The sequence below is a fragment of the Ochotona curzoniae genome, unplaced genomic scaffold (assembly GCF_017591425.1).
Source record: "Ochotona curzoniae isolate NIBS_2020 unplaced genomic scaffold, NIBS_Ocur_1.0 scaffold_4505, whole genome shotgun sequence".
Taxonomy (NCBI): domain Eukaryota; kingdom Metazoa; phylum Chordata; class Mammalia; order Lagomorpha; family Ochotonidae; genus Ochotona; species Ochotona curzoniae.
In genome coordinates, this window is record NW_024467118.1 from 42534 (window position 1) to 63669 (window position 21136).

General features: G+C 53.7%; 1 protein-coding gene across 6 annotated transcripts; it reads left to right on the forward strand.

The window, feature by feature from the left end:
• The first annotated feature begins 252 nt into the window (after positions 1 to 252).
• Positions 253 to 16180, forward strand: PIGG (phosphatidylinositol glycan anchor biosynthesis class G). Of its 6 annotated transcripts, none has more exons than XM_040966019.1 (13): positions 253 to 497; positions 1117 to 1322; positions 3324 to 3533; positions 4398 to 4586; positions 5040 to 5181; positions 7926 to 8138; positions 8269 to 8486; positions 8808 to 9086; positions 9814 to 10199; positions 11336 to 11527; positions 13312 to 13621; positions 15281 to 15444; positions 15776 to 16180. In XM_040966019.1, exons 1-13 carry the CDS (start codon positions 344 to 346, stop codon positions 15990 to 15992), a joined length of 2880 nt encoding a protein of 959 aa, XP_040821953.1. In that variant the 5' UTR covers positions 253 to 343; the 3' UTR covers positions 15993 to 16180. The 6 variants fall into 6 exon arrangements, with proteins under 6 accessions (XP_040821953.1, XP_040821954.1, XP_040821955.1 ...); XM_040966020.1 differs by having other exon boundaries at positions 8269 to 8477; XM_040966021.1 differs by lacking the exon at positions 8808 to 9086.
• The last annotated feature ends 4956 nt before the right edge of the window (positions 16181 to 21136 follow it).

Consider the following 21136-nt stretch of genomic DNA (forward strand, 5'->3'; position numbering starts at 1 on the left):
GACAAGGAGGGCAGGACTGGCAGGGAGAGCAGGAAGGGTGGGGAGGACGGGGATAGTGCGGGCCGGGTGGAGGGGTGAGGAGGGCGGGCCCGGGCGGAACCGGGGGCGGGGCCTGCAGGGAGGGTTGGGGTTGGGTCTGGAGCGGTTCAGGGGGCGGGGATCAAATCGGGGCAGGGCGTGATGGGGCGGGGCGGAGCCGGCCGGAGCCGGGGCAGGTGGCGGGGAGTTCCCGGAAGCGTCGGCACCCCGAGCCTTGCCGGCGCCGCGACGGATGTGACGTCAGGATGGGCACCGCGGCGGGTTGCAGCCGGAAGCGCAGGTGGCTGCGGAGCGGGTGGGCGCGATGCGGCTGGGCGCTGGTACCTTCGCTGCCTGTTGCGTGGCCATCGAGGTGCTCGGGGTCGCCATCTTCCTCCGGGGTTTTTTCCCGGTTCCCGTTCGTTCCTCGGCCGGGACAGGGCAGCAGTCCGAGCTCCCAGCGCCCGAGCCTTCGGCGGGTACGCACCTTTGCCCGGCGCCTCCGTCCCCCGTCCCTTTCGGTCATTTACCTGGGGACCTCCTGCCCGCTCCCTTCCCTCAGAGGACCCTCTGCACCCTCCCCCGCCAGGACCCTCTGTAACCCCCCCCCCCCCCCCAGGACCCTCTGCAACCTCCCCCCTCAAGACCCTCTGCCTCTCCCACAACAGACACTCTGTGCCTCCACACCCCGGCGTCGGCTTTTTCCCACCTCAGCATTTTCCTGTTCATCTCTAAGCAGCTTGTGCTCCCGGGGAAGTCCCTCTTTGGCCTGCCTCCTTGGTCAGCACACACTGGGCCCCGACTCCTCTGGCTTATGCTTTTCTGAGTTTTGATTAGGCCTCCACCACTGCCACCACATACCCCCTTGCCCAAAAGGACCCAGAGAACCGTGGGAAGAGTTTGTAAGCAGTCACACGTTCCCTCTTTACTAGCTGTCCCTGAATGTCCTATTTGGAGACCTTCATGAGGAGACTCTGAGCCTTGCAGGAACACACTTCTGAGCACTTCTGGGCAGGGTTTGTATAGATTGAGATAATGAAGGGGCTCCATTGCCAAATAAAAATAATCTAATTTCCCTTTTCTTCAATACAATTTCAGGAGCCACTTCCAACTGGACCAAGCTCCCACCACCTCTCTTTAGTAAAGTTGTTATTGTGCTGATAGATGCCTTGAGAGACGACTTTGTGTTTGGCCCAAAGGGTATGAAGTTCATGCCATATACAACTTACCTGGTGGAAAAGGGGGCATCTCACAGTTTCGTGGCTGAAGCAAAGCCTCCCACAGTTACTATGCCTCGAATCAAGGTAAGCTGAGCATGATGTTGCAGGAATTGTGAAGTTCTGAAATTCAGTGTTAAAAAGGACCATGAGGGCCTGGCATGATGGGCCAGTGGCTGTATCCTCACCTTGCATGCGCCAGATCTCCTATGTCTGCTGGGTGTTCCACTTTCCATCCAGCTCCCTTCTCATGGCCTGGGAGGAAAGTAGAGGATGTTCCAAGGCCTTGAAGGCTTGGGACCCTGCACCCATGTGGGAGACCCAGAAGTTGTTCCTGGCTGTTGGCTTTAGATTTGTTCAACTCCAGCTGTTGTGACTACTCTGGGATTGAACCAGTGGGCAGAAGACTTCTCTATCTCCTGTCTGTAAATCTGCCTTTCCAAGACAAATAAGCCTTAAAAAATAATAGTAATTGCTAAACATATATATGTTAAAAAAAAATATTGTGAGCATGAGTGAGGTTGGCCATGACCCCTTACTCCCATCTAACTTTTGGCCTGGACCATGAATGTTGCCTGCACCTCTTGCTTGGCCCACCTGACAGAGTCAGCCCTTGCTGTGCTTACAGCTCTCCTGTGGCTAGTCCTCAACCAGACTCTGGGCTCCGTCCTGCTTGTCGCCACTTCATCACGCAAGCCACCCTTCCCTGTGTCCCTCCCACACACAGCTTTCTCCTGGCACAGTCCTCAAGTCTCCACACCAGGAGGCCCCACCTCACTACCTGACTCTTCCATTTATGCCCATAGGAAGCTCTTCAGGGTAAGTGTGGTTGCAGGGGTCTTGGTTACACACATTGTCGCACTTGCACATGCTCCAGTACTCTGTGTTCCCCTTAGCCACCAAGTGTCCGCCATGGAGGCTCCACCCTAGTGATGCAGTCCAGTCCCTGGCTGCAGCAAGGAGCTCTGAGGGGAGCCACCAGAGCGGTCTTATGCCCCAGAATCCCCTCCCCTCATTTTTTAAAAAAATTATTTATTTATTTGAAAGTAAGATCTTCATGTGCTGATTCAGTCCCCAGTGGCAATGACTGAGCCAGGCCAAAACCAAGAGGTTCGTTCAGGTCTCCCTCATGGACAATCTAGGTTCCAGCACTGGGCCTCTGGTCCTTATCCCAGGCCATTAGGGAGCTGGGTCAACAGTGCAGCAACTGGGGACATGAACTGGCGCCCATATAGGGTACCTCTTTTGCAGGCGTCAGCTTTACCCACTATGCTATACGGTCAGCCCCTCTGTTTATACTTACTTACTGAAAAGGCAGAGTTACAGAGAGATGGGAGGGAGAAGCAGACATCTCTCATCTGCTGGTTCCTCCCTAAAAGGCCATAAAAGACAAGCTGGGTGAAGCCGAAACAGAGTCCTGGCACCCCACTCGGGTCTCCCATATGGGAGCAGAGCCCAGGCACTCTCCACCTACTTTCCCAGGTGCATCCACATGGAGCTAGTTGCATTTTCAGATGCTGTGCCTCGGGCAGTGTGAAAGATGTGTGACCGCATTGCTAGCCTCCTGTGTTGGTTTTACCACCACTGAGTCGGGCTTTGGGTGGTATCCATGTCAGCTCAGGCCCTCCATGGCTGCTTCATCATGGGGCCAGGAGGAGGAAAGAAGCCCTGTGTGCCGACAGGACAGCAATTCTTAAGAAAGCATTTCTCAGTTTGGGAGAATTTTCAAAGTTTTGAATTGGTTATTTCTCACAGCTTTGTCCAACTTTGTTGTGCTCTTGGAGAGGATTTGCCACTCACATTCCAAGGGATTGATTAATTCAGGGTCTCATTTTCAGTGCATACGACACTGCATGTGTTGCCACTGTGGTCCCCCAGCATGGTCTGTCCCAGCCGCCACCCTTGTCCTCTTGTCAGCTCTAAGCCCTGAGAGCTCATCAGGGTGGCCAAGTCCTTGTTACTGAGCTACTGTCTCCACATTGCTGGGTACATCTTCATGCTTCCTCACTGGTTTGACTCAGCTTTCAGCATCACCTCGTGCTCTGCCTTGGGATTCCGAGGTCTGATTCCTACATGTTCCCTCCACAGGCACTGATGACTGGAAGCCTCCCGGGTTTCATCGACATCGTCAGGAACCTCGACTCTCCTGTGCTCCTGGAAGACAGCGTGATAAGACAGGCAAAGGCAGCTGGGAAAAGAATCGTCTTCTATGGAGATGAGACATGGGTTAAATTATTCCCAAAGCACTTTGCAGAATATGACGGAACAACCTCATTTTTTGTGTCCGATTATACGGAGGTCAGTTTACAAGGACAGACAGGTGCTGTGTCCTGACTCGAGGGAGGCTATGGCACTTGGTATGTGGGTTTGGCTAATGTTTGTGGGGTAAGGAGTTGTAGTCATTCCTTCTCACAAGTGGCACAGTGGGATGTGAGCCCTGATGCAGTGTGAGCACAGCTCTGTGCAGCAGCAGGCGAGGCTGTGGCCAGAGGAGCTGCAGGAGGGAGCGGTCAAAGGGGAGAGGTAGTGTGCAGGGCGATAATGCGGGAATGGATGCAGAGACGAGGTCTGTGGGGCAGACCCTGGCCCACAGGAAGCCTCTGGCTATTTGGTTCTGTAGGAGCCATCATGCTGTTGTGAGTGCAGGGGTGAGCTGGCACAACTTGGTCCTGGGGTGTGGACTGTGCTGGGGCGCAGGACAGGTCTGGAGTTCGATGTGGGAGTGGCCTGCGCAGAAGCAAGCACGTGGCACATCCAGAGTGGTGCACAGTTATGGGCTGTAGCAGCGTCTGCAGGCCCTTCCCCACAGGACGAGAATCACAGAGGAGTGTCCATACTGCACACACATCACTCAGAAGTGTCTACTATACAGTGTACTGTGTAGGCACCAGCTGTCAGAACAGCCCTGGCTGCTGTGTAGACATGACTGTCAGAGTAGCTCTGGCTGCTATGTAAACGCTGTGCTGTACTTTCCATCCACTACCCAGAAACGTAAACACAGTATGTGCAAGAACGCCATCTGATGCTTTAGTGTTCCTGGGGGTTTTTTTCTCTTAATGCCCTCTGTCCAATACCCTCCCTAGATTTAAAGGTGCTTGTTGCTTTCCCTTGGGGAGTGATGATCCAGGGAAATGGATTATGTGGACATGTCTCCTACTTAAGGTTGATAATAATGTCACGAGGCATTTGGACCAAGTCCTGAAACGAGGTGACTGGGACATGCTGATCCTCCACTACCTGGGCTTGGACCACATCGGCCACGTTTCTGGGCCCAACAGCCCCCTGATTGGACACAAGCTCCGTGAGATGGACGGTGTCCTCATGAAGATTCATACCTCATTGCTGTCCCAGGTGAGGCCCGTATCTTCACCAGGGGAAGTGGAGCTGGTGACAGGGCTGCGGGGTTGCACACACTGAGCTGAGAAGTGACTAGGTCCGGAATAGCCAGGCTGCAGGTCCCAGAGCAGGAGTGGTGGGGCCCCAGTGTTGGGGTGTACTGCCTTGAGGAGAGCCTGCCATGTGCTATGTGTCTTACAGATGGGGAAACAGAGGCAGGGGGTATCGTGTGCCCAGAGTTCACAGCTTGGAAGTGGCACTTTAGGGGCCAGATGCCAGTCCCTTTGCCTCATTTGTCACGTTGTGTTGCTTTGACCCCTTAATGTGGCTCCAAGCTCAGAGAAAGCTGAACTCATTGGGAAAGATGAGCATTTACGGAGGAGAAGCAAATTCTAAGGCTGCTTTCTTGGCAGGTCCTACGTTCTCTTTGGCCCAGAGCCACTGACCATCTTTGTTTTTGCCTCATAGGAGAAAGAGCGCGCTTTACCAAGTCTGCTGGTTCTGTGTGGGGACCATGGCATGTCAGACACAGGGAGTCACGGCGCCTCTTCCATGGAGGAAGTGAGCACACCTCTGATTTTCATCAGCTCTGCATTTGAGAGAAAACCTGGTGAGAATAAAGGGTTAGCAGTTAGAAACTGCATTTTATATCATTTCCTTTTAGAAGCTATGTAAATGAAAATCGATGGGGGGAGGGGCAGTCAGGGTTTTAGCAAATGTTCTTGCCCTGATTCACGAAATATAAACTTTTGGTGGAATTTTGTGTGGAAATTATTGCCTAGCTACCTGGAACTGTTCAAGAAAATTTCCAGTAGCTTTGAGACATCTGAGCTGTGGATAGAACTGAAGGAAGTTTCCTATAAAAGGTGTTCATCATTTGACACCAGGACTGAGCTATAGTGCCAGTAAGAGTCAGGGATCCAAGCACAGCAGACACAACCCAGGCCCCATGAGACAGATCCTTAGAACATGCCTCAGCCGTGGCTCACGCCTGCCCCCAGCACACACCTCGGCTCCTGCACACGCCTGCCCCCAGCACACACCTCGGCTCCTGCACACGCCTGCCCCCAGCACACGCCTCGGCTCCTGCACACGCCTGCCCCCAGCACACGCCTCGGCTCCTGCACACGCCTGCCCCCAGCACACGCCTCGGCTCCTGCACACGCCTGCCCCCAGCACACGCCTCGGCTCCTGCACACGCCTGCCCCCAGCACACGCCTCGGCTCCTGCACACGCCTGCCCCCAGCACACGCCTCGGCTCCTGCACACGCCTGCCCCCAGCACACGCCTTGGCCACTGCTCATGTCTACTATCATGACCCCCTTCTTCCCTAGGTGCCAGCTTGGACCCTGTCCTCTAACAGGTGTATCTGCTCAGTGTGACACCCAGCTTGCTGTGCCCTTGCTTGCCACACAGGGGCGCAGTGTACATATAGCCCAGCTTTTCCTGGGGGAAACGGGAGGGAGCTGGCTTTTTCTACCCAGTGGTGCTCACTGCCTGCAGCTGTTGATCAAGCAGCTGTATGGGCACTGAGTCAGCCTGCTTGTTTCATGAGTCAGAACCACTGCAGCACACTCACACAACTGGGCAGCTGTGTCATGTCCATCTCTCTGAATCCCCCTCCTCGCCACTCCCTATCACAGCCCCGGCTATAGCTTAGCCTCTTCCAAACCTGTAATTCCTCGTCTGTGGGTCTCGCTCTCCACCCTGATCCACACATGTTGTAATTATGTCAGTGCCACCTTCTTTCTGTTGCCAAATTGGAATCCATAATGTGATAACTCACCAGCTGATGCCTCTGGACTGTTTGCTAGCTATGTCCAGAAATGGCTGCATGGGCAGGAGTGTGTGTGTGTGTACGTGTGTACATGTGCTGTGGTGGGCAAGAATGTGTGTGTACGTGTGCTGCACGGGCAGTGGTGTTTCTGTCTACATCCCTTGTCATCCTCTCTCCGGGGCCGCTTCAGTCGCTCTGCATGTGTCTGCTGTCAGGTGTGTGCCAACCAGTGGCCTCAGTCTGTGTGTGCAGTGCAGGGTCATCATTCTAGATGTGTGCTTGGAGAGCAGAAATGCTGTACCCTTTTTACTTTTTTAAAGACTTGGGTGTTTGTTTATTTATTTAAAGGCTGAATGAAGGGAAGGACAGAAGATAGTCTTCCATCCACTGATTCTACTCCTCAAACTGGCTGCCGTGGCCAGGGCTAGGCCCCACCTGCATGTCCCATTCTGTGGCAGAAACTGTTCGAGCTGGATTGGATGTGGACAGCAGGACTCAAAGTGTGCATATGGAATCTCAACTGCTGCCACAATGCCTGAGCTGATCTTTAGTGTTCCTGAAGAGGCATGTCAGCTAGCGATGCATTTCTTTTTCTTTACCATTTGGATGCTGATGTAAGAACGTTGCTGCTTCTCTTGGCATGTGGAATGGGCTATCCACCACCTTCTGTGGGAAGTGCTGGTCCAGCAGGGGTGCCCATCTCCATGTCTTTCAGGGTTTTTCTACAAGTGTCTCCATGTTTTATATTTATCCACCTGGGGGTTTGTTGAGCCTCTTGGATGTGTAGATTAGCGGTTTTTCATCAGTAGCATAGTAGGTAAAGCTGCTCCCTGCTCAGGGCCTGGAAAACAGCAGAGGATGGTCCAGATGCTTGGGCCAGTGTACCCAGGGAGGAGGCCTTGATGGAGTTCCTGGGAAGGACCGTTGACAGGGAACTAACCCAAGGGGGATGCTGTTGTCAGGAGCAGCCACTTCACCTGCCCCAGATGTTGAGTCTTGGCATGACCACATCCCTTCTTAGACAGCTAGTCAAGAGAAGATAATACATTGGAGCAAATGAAAAGGGAGAGTCTGACCGGAAGTTCCCACAGAGTGTGCCCAGAGTCAGGCCTCTGTGTGAAACTTCCCCTCCTGACAAGTGGGCTCCATCCAGTGGCTCTCTCATCCGTGTTCACACCGGTCATGGCATGGCAAGGGCCCTCCCGGGCTTGCTCTGCTTGCAGGGTCAGATAGCCTGCCACAGCCAAGGCCTAAGCACTTTACAGACAGCCATCTGGCTTGTCTGACTCATCTGAGTGCGTGATGGCCTTAGCCTGGTTCTGCTCTCTGGTAACGGCGCTTGCTGTCGCTCAGATTCTCTGTCTGAGGGAGCACATATGCCCAGAAGGCAGAGCCGGAGCCTTTATCTGAGGTCCCACCCTTAGGCTGATGGCCATGGGTCAGCTCTGCATCCAGCTGCTGGGGCTCTCGCTGTACCGCTGCACCGAGGGTCCTTTGGAAGCACTGGGTTGAGAGTGATCTGGCACACATTGTTCTCACATGTTCTGAAAGTGCCTGGAGTGTGTTCTCTTTCCTAGGTGGCATCCGGCATCCAGTACGCGTCCAGCAGACCGATTTGGCTGCCACACTAGCCATAGGACTGGGTTTGCCGATTCCCAAGGACAGTGTTGGGAGCCTGTTGTTCCCAGTTGTGGAAAGAAGGCCAATGCGAGAACAATTGAGGTTCTTACACTTAAATACTGTCCAGCTTAGCAAACTACTGCAGGAGAATGTGGCCACCTACGAAAAAGGTATGTTGCCAGTAGCTTGGACTCCGTCCCGGGTACAGGCCTAGAGAGGGGCCACGTGGCATTCCCCAGGTCCCTGGATGCCTAGGAGAAGTGAAGGTATCTTAGGGTCATTGCTGTGTTTTCTTGGCAGAACCTGCATTTGAGCAGTTTAAAATGTCAGAGCGGCTGCATGGGAACTGGGTCCGACTATACCTGGAAGAAGGCCGCTCCGACGTGATCCTGGGGCTGGGGACCAAAGTAGTGAAGCAGTACCTGGAGGCACTGAAGACGCTGAGCACGGCGCTGAGCACACAGGGGGCCCAATATGACGTCTACTCTATGGCCATGGGCACTGCCATGGTGCTGGAGGTATGGTGATGGTGCATCCTGGGCTGGCACAATCAGAGTGGCAGCTCTGATGGCATTCGTGCCACTTGCAGCGGAAAGCTATTCCTGATGTCCGGTTGGCATTCAGGATTGCCTTGAGGACCGATACCCATTGCACCCTGTCTACCCTCGGCATTGCCTTGTGAGCTGACACCCCACTGTGTCCCTGGCAGTTTGGGGGTGGCAGCCTATGACTGGGCCTGCTTCCCTGTGTTCCCTCAGCAGCTGTCACAGGGAGGAGGTGGGCTATGTCCACCTGTTCTGGCCAGGTATCCATGAGCACCATGTTGTTTTCTGCTGCAGGTGCTGGCTCTGCTCCTCCTGAGCACCCCACAGGCCCTGCGCCCTCAGGCTGAGCTCCAAGTCCCTCTGCTGTCACCCGCCTTCTCCCTGCTCTTTTATTTGGGGTTCTTGGCTCTGTCTGCTGTCCATGTCGTCGTGTGCACCTCAGTGGAGAACTCCTGCTACCTCTGCAGCCTCTCATGGCTGGCGGCGGGCGGCGTGATGCTGCTGGTCTCTGCTCTGCTCTGTGCAGCCATGTCAGCCCTTGTCAAGGCCTGCCAAGCCGGAGATCTGCGGAAGGTAAGGCCGGCACTGCCAGTGTTGGTCACCTCATTTGCTATATGTTGGTTGGATGTGTGGTACAGTGCTGGCTCAGGCTGTGGTGGGGGTGCCGTCCACAGCTGCATCCAGGACCCCCAGGAAAACCAGTGTGTGACACTGGCCATGTGCCACAACTCTGGCCTGCAATACAGGGCTCCTGGCACAGCAGTGGTGGTCACTGCGCTCGGCCTGCACCTCATTTGGCAGTCTCCTTGGCCAGCCCAGCATATCCTTGGGCCGCCTGATAGGTTTGGTGATGGCAGGACAATGGGGAGGACATCATATCAAGGTCCTGGGTGCTGGCAGTGACTTAGACTGGCCCCCTGTCCTGTCCCATCAGCATGGGATCCCCAGGCCGTGGTGAGCAGTAGACTCTGCTCACTCCTTCTCTAGTAGCCTCATCTCTCCCACCGTGAGCAGTCATTGAGCAAGTGAAGGGGTCCTTTGGGTCCCCATCTATAACGTTTCCAGTTTGTGTATTTCAAGGGTAACTCTGACACACCAGCTTTGTCATTTTAGCAGAATGAGCATTGAGAGCGGACTTTCAAGAGCTCTGAAGGCTGGTGAGGTGTCAAAGTTCTTGAGCTTTGAGTAGCTGACCGCCAGGTCTGCAGGGCAGAGAAGGAAATGCTAGAACTGGGCCAAGGCCCCTGGGTGGTCACTGTGGGTTCTGTTGGGCAGCCCGCATGGGGTCTTCTTCCTGCAGCACCCTGCCCGCCCCCGCCCGAGGTGGTCGGAACTGGAGCTTCTCCTGCTGCTGGGGACGCTGGGCCACATGCTGAGTCTTGGTGCTAGCAGCTTCGTGGAGGAAGAACACCAGACCTGGTACTTCCTGGTCAATACCCTGTGCCTGGCCCTGAGCCAGCAGATGCACCGGAGCTTCCTGGAGGACGACCAGGCCGTGCCCACACTGCCCACAGCAGATGTGGCCTGCAAGGTACAGGCTCGGCCAGTGCTCCCCGGGGACCTGCGCAAGTGGACCGTGCTGGCGAGCCCATGGCTGGTCCTTGTCTGCTGCCGGATGCTGCGGTCCCTGAACCAGACTGGGGTGCAGTGGGCCCACCGGCCCGACCTCGGCCACTGGCTCACCAGGTGCGAGCACAGGGCAGTTGGACGGCTGGGTGGGCCTGACCAAGGGGTCGTCTCCTTGGCTGTGCAGAGTGGGATAGGATTCCAACCCCAGCTAACGGGCAGTGAAGGGCTGGCCTGCGGGTGTGATTTGTCTGTGACAATTGACCAAAAGCCTTTGTATCTGACACTGGCCATCTGCAGAGGTCCAGCTCGGTGCCACAGCCCCTGTCCTGGGCCTGCTGATCCCTGTTTGTCATCTCTGCTGCCATAGACTGCCCTGAGGTGGGGCTGGGAACAGGAAGGACAAGGCCAGGAACAGTGTGGGACTCTGCCTGTTCTCCTGTACTCCCCCCTCACTCCACCCTGGAAGGGGCCGGACCCTTGGGCCAGGCAGTCATCTCCTGCACCCCCGCCCCCTTCAGGACCCCCCCGCCAGCCTTGGCCCCTGTACATTTTCTGATGCCACATCCACTGGCAGCAGCGAGCTTGCCTGTGTTATAGCATTCCCTGTGCCCAGAGAAAGTGACAGGGAGGGTTCAGGGTAATGTCTTCCATGAGGTTGTTCAGAACCTGTGGAGCTGAGTGGTCACTGTTAGTGGAGAAGTCAGGATGCCATGCTGATGTCTAGGAGGCTGTAAGGATGGTGCAACACCTGGTTCCTGCCACCACTGAAAACTTGTCCGTAGTCAGCAAGGGATCAGCCACCAGATGGAAGCTGTCTCTCCAAATAAATAAAAAAAGAACTGGATTTGAATAACCAGCAATTTTTTTTTTTCAAGAAAATCAGCTACTTCTATACAGTTTTTTTTTTTTTAAAGAAGACTTATTTGTTTATTTGCACTAGTTACAGAGAGAGGAAAGTCAGAGAAGAGAGATCTTTTATCGACTGGTTCACTCTCCAAGTAACCACAACAGCAGGGCTGGACCAACCAGGAGCCAGGAGCTCCATCCCAATCTCCTGTGTGGCTGCAAGGCCCGAGCACTTGGGCCATCCTCACTGCCTTCCTATGTACATCAGCAGGGAGCTAGAACTGGTGACCCTGGGGCTGGCACCAACTCCATGTCTTAGCACCCATGGCTCCAGCCCATATAGTACAGGCTCATTGCAGCCCCGGCTCACTGCAGCAGTAACCCTGGCTATCCCCATCTTGTTGCAGCTCTGACCACAAAGCTGAGCTCTCTGCCCTGGCCGCCCTGTCCCTCCTCGTGATATTCCTGCTGACCCAGAGGGGCTGTTCCCCCGTGTCCAAGGGGGCCCTGGCACTTGGGCTGCTGGGTGTCTACTGTTACAGGGTGGCTGTTGGAAACCTGCTGTTCCCATGGCGACCAGACAGCAGAGCCATCTCAAAGTAAGTGACTGCAGACTGGGCACGGCCATCAGAAACGTTTAAATGTCTGTACTCATGACCATGTTTTCCTCCATAGCTGCCAGGGCCTGTGAGACCCTGGGAATGGTTGGTCACTCTTGTTTGTAATAGAGAGATGCGTAACTTGGAGGGGAGATCACTGAGATTGCTGACACAGAGCAGACGGGGTGGCCTGGTGTTGGAGTTGGTCGAGATCCACAATGGCTGGGATGGGATCTGCCCAGCAGGTGCCTCGGAGGCACCAGAGTCCCTGGAACCCAAGCAGGTTCCTGGGGGGGCAGAGCCCATGACAGCAGATCCTGTGAAGGCCAATTAGGTCAGTGTGATGGCTGTAGCATGGTAATCCTTTCCTGGCATATGTCCTGGGGAAGGCCCGTGGTGGCTGTGGTCATCGCAAGCAAGGCAGCAGTGCTGATGAGCTTCACCCAGACAGAGTCCAGACAGGTTTTGGAGCACAAAGGATGAGCAAAGCTTAGTCTACATCTGTGTCACTGAGCATGCCCAGCTGCACAGGCAACCCTTCTGGAGTGCTAGGAATCCTAATCAAACTGGATCCCCTGGTCCAACGGCTTTTCTATTAAAAAAAAAAAATGTATTTAGGGCCTGTTGTAATGGGTCAGTGGCTAAATCCTCACCTTGAATCTGTCAGGATCCCACGTGGGCACCAGTTTGTGTCCTAGCTGTTCCACTTCTCATCCAACTCCATGCTAGTGGCCTGGGAAAGCAATAGAGGATGGCCTAAACACTTGGGACCCTGCACCCACATGGGAGATCTGGAAAAAGCTCCTGGCTCCTGGCTTTGAATCAGCTCAGCTCCAGCTATTGCAGCCACTTGGGAAGTGAATCAGTGGATGGAAGATCTTTCTCTGCCTCTCTTTGTAAATTTGTCTTTCCAATAAAAATATTTAGTTATTTGTTTACTTAAAAGGCAGAGTTAGGGCCCGGCGCGGTGGCGCAAGTGGTTAAAGGTCCTCGCCTTGCACGCCCGGGATCCCATATGGGCGCCGGTTCTAATCCCGGCAGCCCCGCTTCCCTTCCAGCTCCCTGCCTGTGGCCTGGGAAAGCAGTCGAGGACAGCCCAAAGCTTTGGGAACCTGCACCCGCGTGGGAGACCCGGAAGAGGCTCCTGGCTTCGGATCGGCATAGTATCGGCCCGTTGCGCTCACTTGGGGAGTGAATCATCGGACGGAAGATCTTCCTCTCTGTCTCTCCTCTCTGTATATCTGCCTTTCCAATAAAAAATAATAAAAATAAATCTTTAAAAAAAAAAAAAAAGGCAGAGTTAGAGAGTGGCTTAATCTGCTGGTTCACTTGCTAAATGGCTGCATCTGCTAGGGCTGGCCAATTCAAGGTTCAGACCCAGAAGCTTCCTCCAGGTCTCCCGTATCAGTGCAGGGTCCCAAGCACTTAGGGCACTTTTCTCTGCTTTCCCAGGCCTTTAGCAGGGAGCTGGACCAGAAATGGATCATCTGTGATTTGAACTGGTATCCAATGGGATCCTGGCATCACTGGCTTTACCTGCTACGCCAAAGTGCCAACCCCTGCTGTGGCTTTTACAGTCACTTCAAATCAAGTGGGTTGTTTTCCTGGCTGCAAGGGCATGGTGCCCACATTCAGCACTGGAGAAGGGTGGTGTGCAAACTGGCACGTCCATTTGCAGAACTGCGTGGGCCATGCAGTTTCCCAGGTTTTCCACATGCACATATTTTGTGGGAAAATGTGTGTTTCTCCAGCTGGAAACCAGACTTGTTTTTGCTTTCTTTTAGGGGCATTATTGAAGCTCGTTTTGTTTATGTCTTTGTCCTTGGCATTCTGTTCACGGGCACCAAAGACTTGCTGAGATCCCAAGTGCTTGCTGCTGAGCACAAGATCAAGACCATGGGTTTGTGGGAGATCTTCAGTGGCTTGATTCTACTGGCCGCACTGCTCTTCAGGCCGCACAATCTTCCGGTTCTGGCACTCAGCCTTCTGACTCAGGCTGTTCTGGCCAACTTTGTCTGGAAGCCGCTGGGACACAGTGCTGTGGAGGTCACTGTGATGCACTACTGGTTTGGCCAAGCCTTCTTCTATTTTCAGGTAGGGCTCACCGCTGCCCTTGTGGCTGATTGCCTTTGGTTCTTCCTGCAGAAGTTGTTGGTTGAGAGCCGCGGGCCAGCTCAGTGAATCATGTCCCAGCCCCAGTCTGTCCCGGGAGCCAGGGTTGGTCACCTGTCCCCTGAGTGTGGGGGCTTGGGCATCATTGTCAGTCACTGTCGTGGTCACAGGCCCCTGGGCTAGCAATGACCATGGTGGACATGTCCTGTGGGTGGGAGTGGACACCACACATACCCAGGCAGGTGGACAGAGTAGGCACTGTGGCCTGCAGTTTCCTCTGCTCATGGCCATGCAGCCCCCAGCCACCTCTCACCCAGATGTGCAACATCTGCCCTCCCCCATCTGGAAGCAGGGAGCCTTGGAAGGCATGTCCAGTGGAAGTGCCCAACAGACTGGCCTCTTCCCTGTCCCCAGCCCCTCCTCTACTGATTCCTGACCCCCCCCCCCCCAACCCACAGGTGTGTGGCTCTTCTCTGCCTCTGTCCCGGTACTTAGCAGGTGAGGGCAGAGCTGGAGAAAGCCAAGTGCTTAACAGCTACAAACCCAGTTCAGCCTGTATGCTGTCTCCCCTGCTGTCCACACCCCCAGCCTTCACCTCTCCCTATCCGCCATCCCTGTGGCCCTCCACCTTTGACTGTCGTCCCTACCCCGCACCCCCATCTCCCAATCTTGGGCTTCAACCCTGGAAGGCTTTTGGATACAGGGCAGCTGCAGGTACCCTTGTCTGTGGGGTCAGCAAAGGCAGGGGATCCTCCCCCCCGGGGTGACTGTGCCTGTGGACCCTGGGCAAGGAGGTGACTCCTGGTTCCTTGGCAGGGGTGACCCCAGCGGCAGCTGAGCACACAACCTATGAGGTAGTGTCCCACCCAGGGATGGCCCCAGAGTGCGGCAGCAAGTAGATCGGGGTTTGGCAAGGAGATGCCACAGGCCCCTCTTTCCTCTGTTCCTCCCCCCAACTTTTGCTGGACCTGAGGGCTGAAGAGCACGGTAGCCTTGCTCCAGCCTGTGTCTCCCTGTTGGAGGAGGCTGTGGCCCCATTTGGGCTGCCTGTGCTAGAGCCATCAGACCCACCTCCAAACCCTACCCTCCTGCCTTGGGTCTCTACCCCCGTTCCAGCTGCTGCCTCAGAGAGGCACGAGGCAGGACCACAGGGAAAGGGTTCTTCAGGTGGATCCCGTCAGAGGGCGTCAGCAAGGGGCGGGTGTATGAGGAAGAGGGCATGAGCATGGGATGGGGTGGGTGGGTAGAGTAACCACAAGCCTCTGCTCAGCTCTGGAGACGCCATCAGGATTGCCTGCTTACCTGTGCCATGGGTGGCAGGTAGAGGTGGAGAGGGAGGCAGACCCGGGGGACCTTCTCCCAATTCCATGCCTCCTACTGTGCACATGGGGTGTATGCAGTGCCCAGGCCCAGGTGATCACTGGCCAGTGTCCGCACTAATGGGTAAGCTCCACCTGTTGTTCACCTCCCTGTCTGATGTCACAGGCCCTGCCCCTGGCTAGGGGGAGCCCTGTGCTGGGGCAGCTCCTGACTGCTCCCCTCAAGTCCTGGCTGACCCAGGGAACAGACCCAGGACCCACCCAGGGCCTGTCCTCAACCTGGAGTGCAGAGAGAGCCTGCAACCCAGGCTTTGTGTTTCAGGGCAACTCCAACAATATTGCCACGGTAGACATTTCCACTGGCTTCGTGGGTTTCGACAGCTATGCAGAGGCCCCAGCTGTGCTACTGACAGCATTTGGCACCTTTGCAGGGCCCCTGCTGTGGGCCAGCCACCTGGTGCACTTCCTGAGCTCTGAGGCCAGCAGGTAAGGTCCCTGTCCTGATCCAGGGGTGGCGGCTCCATGGGCATAGGTGCTGGGCAGCTGATGCCGGGGCCAGCAGCCTCAGCCTACTGGTGGACTCAGTTTCCCTCAACTGAAGGGTTAGGCCTGAGAGTCTGAGCTCCCTAGCGCCACTACAGGTGTCTGGGGGTACAGGTGGAAACTCCTCTCCCATGGCTGACCCCCCAGGCCCCCAGAGGCCATGCAGGGGGAGGTCCTAGGACATGGCGCCGTCATCCTGGAGTGGGAGTCCTTGTGGTTAAGCACAGTGTCCTGGCCCCTGGCGCAGGCTGACATGTCTCCCTTTGATTGGCAGCGGCACAGCGCTGGGCCATGCAGGTTTCTGCTATGCGTTGGCAGGCTCAGCATCTGCAGCCATCTACCTGGTCCTGGTGACAGCGCTACGCTACCACTTGTTCATCTGGAGTGTGTTCTCGCCCAAGCTGCTCTATGAGGGGGCGCGGCTGCTTCTCACTGCCGCTGTCTGCGCCTTCTGCTCAGCCATGGACCACACTGGAACCAGCGGGGCCTAGGTAGGCACTGGGCACCCACAAGGAACCTCAGGCAGATGCTCGCAGGGCAACATTTTTCATGGGAGTGGAGCAGTGGAGCCATGAGCACTTCAGCGTCTCCACTGTCAGCAGTGACAGTTGCTTGGTCTGCCTCCGACTCATGTCTCCCGTGATGGAACGGTTCTGGCCAGAAAGCTGGAGGAGCCTTTTCTGGGACTGGAGGCTTCTGGGTTCCCAGAGTCTGTGTGGAACCCACATCCTCAACACTGTGTCGCCTGCATTAACAGGAAACTGAAGAAATGATGAGAATGACCCCCCTGAGGGATGCCTGCCCACCCAAGGGCAGCTGGCATGCACACCCTGACCAGTAGCAAGAAGACCTCTGCAGATTGTGGCTGGGGGAGAGGCAGTGTTTTAACTCCTCATGGTTCCTATGGACCACACTAGAACATGGTCAGAGAATTGAGCCTGTCTAAGCTGGGAAAGCAGCAGAAGGGTTCCATTGGCACTCACCCTAGATTTCCTGGTTTTGACATAGATTGTGACATGTGAGATGATGCCACTGCAGAGAGCTGGGTGGAAGGTATATGGGATTCTCTTTCTGCAATTATAACTATTTTTGAAATGAGACTTGATTTTTTTTTTCTTTTTAAATAAAGGTAGGTTGCAATGTGAAATCTGAACATGTTTCAGTGAGTGTTTTCTGCCCACCATCCACACAGGGGGCTTCACAGATTCCCACATGATCACATGTCACACAGACTCACAGATCCCTGCATGCTCACATGTCGCCCTCATCAAGCTCACAGACTCCCACATGCTGCTGATGTGACTCCCTCATCAGGCTCACAGATTCCTACATGGTCACGTGCCACTCTCAGGCTCACAGATTCTCACAGGCTGATGTCATCTCTAGAATTTGTCAGTTCCAGAAACAGCAGTAGACACCGCAAATCACCTCCAGGTGGCTCCTAGCCACATAAAGCAGGTCGTGTCTCCTACAACTTGATCCAGTGTGAGAACCTAAAAGTCCAGGATTCACAGAACTTACTAGTTGTGTTTCTTGAACCTGTTGTCAACCAGAAACCCAAACCTTCTACTGTGTCCTTATGACCAGTTAAAGTAGCATGTCAGTAGTGATAAAAATGGGCTTGCCTCAACTCCCACCAAATACGCGTCCTGGAAGCAAGCCCAAGACTCAGCATGCACCTTCCATGCCCTTCTTTTTCGCAGGCTTAATGTTGTGGGTCACTGTCACTACTTCAGCTGGACATTTTGTGTGCTGTGTATGTGGCATGAGTGATCTTTAGGACAGGCTGGCCTGGCTGCAGCCCACACTCAGGCAAAGCAGCAGCTTCAGAGCAACCCTATTGTTTCAGAGCCATTCATGCCTAGTCAGTCATGAAGTCCCACTACCTACAGTTATAGCATTATTTTTTTTTTAAGATTTATTTTTATTGGAAAGTCAGATATACAGAGAGGAGAGACAGAGAGGAAGATCTTCTGTCCGATGATCCAAGTGAGCGCAATGACTGGTGCTATGCCGATCTGGAGCCAGGATCTAGGAACCTCCAGGTCTCCTACATGGGTGAAGAATCCCAAGGCTTTGGGCTGTCCTCAACTGCTTTCCCAGGCCACCGGCAGGGAGCTGGATGGGAAGTGGAGCTGCTGGGATTAGAACCAGCGCCCATATGGGATCCTGGCACATTAAAGGCAAGGACTTTAGCCACTAGGCCACGCCACTGGGCCCTGGTTATAACATTTTTGGTCCCTACTTTTGGAGTCTGAAGTGAACAAAAAGAAACAAAAAAAAAAAGAAAAAGAAAAAATACTAAGCTTTAGACAAATATTTTCATCATAGGAAATATTAGTTCATAAAATATTCCTATAAAATTGAGACTAACTGGGGCCCAGTTCAATCTCAGCAGCTCCACTTCCCATCCAGCTCCCTGCTGGTGACCTAGGAAAGCAGCGGAGGACAGCTCAAATCCTTAGAACCCTGCATCCATGTGGCAGACCCAGAAGCAGCTCCTGGCTTCCACCTGACCCAGTTCTAGCTGTTGCTACCTTTGGGGGGGGGGGCGGGGGTGAACCAGCAATTAGATTATCTCTGTGTAAATCTGCATTTCAAATAAAATCAATCTTCTTTTGAAAATTGAGAAAATAAGATTTAAAATGTTAGACTAATTTCCAGCTTTAGTCACAGTTCATTGGCCCCTCACCTCATTCCTTTTCCCTCACTGTGGATTGGTCATAATCTGACCTGCCCATTTTATTCTGTGGTTTTCTATGACCTGTTTACCTGCCCTGTCCTCCCCATGCTGTGCTCTGGGCACTGAGTGTCCCAGGGTGGACCCAAGGGTTAGGATTAGGGTTAGGTATTGCCTGGGATTGGGATCCATAGCTCCATAGCGGCAGCGTTGACTTTTTATGTTTTTCCTTTTGTCATCCCCCTCTCCTCACTTTCTTTCCTTCTCATTTGCTGACTCCGTCTTTCTGGGTTTTCTTTCTTTTCACTGGATTCTGTGTAGACAGTGCTTTTCCTTCCATTCTGACAGTTTTCTGGGGGGTGGTCTCCTGATGCGAAGCATCTAATGTCTGACTTACAGACCTGAGACTTGTGAGCCCCTTCTGTGGCTCTCACTGGCTCCCTGACACATTCTGCATAGCAGAATTCATTCTGAAAGTTTACAGCTTCACACCAGGATGCCTCCCACCCCAAGCTAGAGGTGGGAAAGTGGTTATGCTGGTCATAGCCCAGCCCCCAAGTCCCCTAAGTGCCGAAATCCCCTAAATGCCAGGGTACAGGTAAATACCACAGGCAAGCACCATGGGTAAGCACCATGAGTAAGCACCACAGGTAACTACCACTGCAGGTAAGTACCACAATTAACTACTACCACAGGTAAGTACCACAGGTAACTACCACTACAGGTAAGCACCACAGGTAACTACCACTACAGGTAAGTACCACAGTTAACTACTACCACAGGTAAGTACCACGGGTAATGACCACAGGTAAGTACCACGGGTAACTACCACTACAGGTAAGCACCACAGGTAACTACCACTACAGGTAAGCACCACAGTTAACTACTACCACAGGTAAGCACCACAGGTAACTACCACTACAGGTAAGCACCACAGGTAACTACCACTGCAGGTAAGTACCACAATTAACTACTACCACAGGTAAGCACCACAGGTAACTACCACTACAGGTAAGCACCACAGGTAACTACCACTGCAGGTAAGTACCACAGTTAACTACTACCACAGGTAAGCACCACAGTTAACTACCTCTACAGGCAAGCACCACAGGTAACTACCACTACAGGTAAGTACCACAGTTAACTACTACCACAGGTAAGCACCACAGTTAACTACCACTACAGGTAAGTACCACAATTAACTACTACCACAGGTAAGTACCACGGGTAATGACCACAGGTAAGTACCACAGTTAACTACTACCACAGGTAAGCACCACAGGTAACTACCACTACAGGTAAGTACCACAGTTAACTACTACCACAGGTAAGTACCACGGGTAATGACCACAGGTAACTACCACTACAGGTAAGCACCACAGTTAACTACTACCACAGGTAAGCACCACAGTTAACTACCACTGCAGGTAAGCACCACAGTTAACTACTACCACAGGTAAGCACCACAGGTAACTACTACCACAGGTAAGTACCACAGGTAACTACCACTACAGGTAAGCATCACAGTTAACTACTACCACAGGTAAGTACCACAGGTAAGCACCACTACAGGTAAGCACCACAGGTAAACACCACAGGTAACTACTACCACAGGTAAGTACCATGGGTAATGACCACAGGTAAGTGACGCAGCCCATGTGATGTGTGTTGCTCTGGGCATCTGCATGCCTTTCCACCATGCTCCTGAGCCACAGGTGGAACAGAGGCTCTTCCAAACCCGGGCTGTAACTAGTGCTGCCATTTTAGGGGCTTGAACTTGCTGCTTAGAGAAAAGTTTTGATATGCTATGTGTTGCCATTCAGCAGGCATTACTGGCCTGGAGGCACTGCTGTGGGAGTCCCTGTTGAGCCAACCCCAGGGACCTGTCCTTCCCTCTGGCCTGCAGCCATCCAAGCCACACAATACCTCAATGTGTGCTGTATGAGGTACATACTGAATCATGGTTTGGACAGCAGGACTGGGCTGTGCTGTTGCATGCCACTCTCCCCTTGCACACACAGCTCCAGGACAATCCTGTCATGAGCCATGCTGCCTGCAGCCCTTTCTGGGACATGGCAGTGTGGGTCTCAGCTCCATGCCTGGGCCCATTCTAGCAGCTTCTACTTGGGACTCAGCTCACAGGCTCCCAACCAACTTCTGCATTCCATGGGTGCTCACAGGGTGCCTGACCAGTCCTGGCCATTGGCTTGAGGGTGCCAGTGCCCGAGCCTTCAGGGCATATGTCCCAGGAGGCACCCGCCTCTGTGTCGTAGGCTTGATGTGACTGACACCTGTCACTCAGAACCACTTCCTATTTTTGGTCTCCTATGGTTATTGGGTTTTGTTCATTTTATCAAACTTTATGGTTTTTAATAAAATTCATGGTTGTTATATTTATTAACCTATTCAAATTGGTAGGTGTCTGGCATGTTGGAGCTGTTTTGTTGCAGCAAGTTGTGGTTGTTGTGACAGAGCTAAGCTGTCCTTTTTCCCTTTCTTCTGCACACTTCTCTCCCTCCCCCTCCCTCTCTCGGTCTCTCGTGCACACTGATCTATTTTAGCACATCTCATTGAGCTCTCCTCTCCTTACCCTGCCTGTTTCTGGTCTTGGATGCTCCACAGTTCCTCTTGGGCGCCATGCTGAGCTCTGGTGCACAAAGCAGCCTTGGAAGTTGCTCTCTGAGCTCAGCCCACAGGAGCAGCTGGGCTGGGCTGGAACTGCAGTTGCTCACAGGTGGGAGCCATGAACACAGAGCCCCGGCTGTGCGCGGTCTCGGCCTCATCTGTCTCTGGCTGTTCAGGCTCCCGACTTCTTTCTGTACAATTTGCAGCTTTCAGTCCTACACTAACTTCATTTCTGGCATTGGATACTGTTACAGTACAACTCTTTTTTAAGTAAAAGTTTATTTTATTTGAAAGGAAATGTTACAGAAAGAGAATCTTCCATCCACTGGC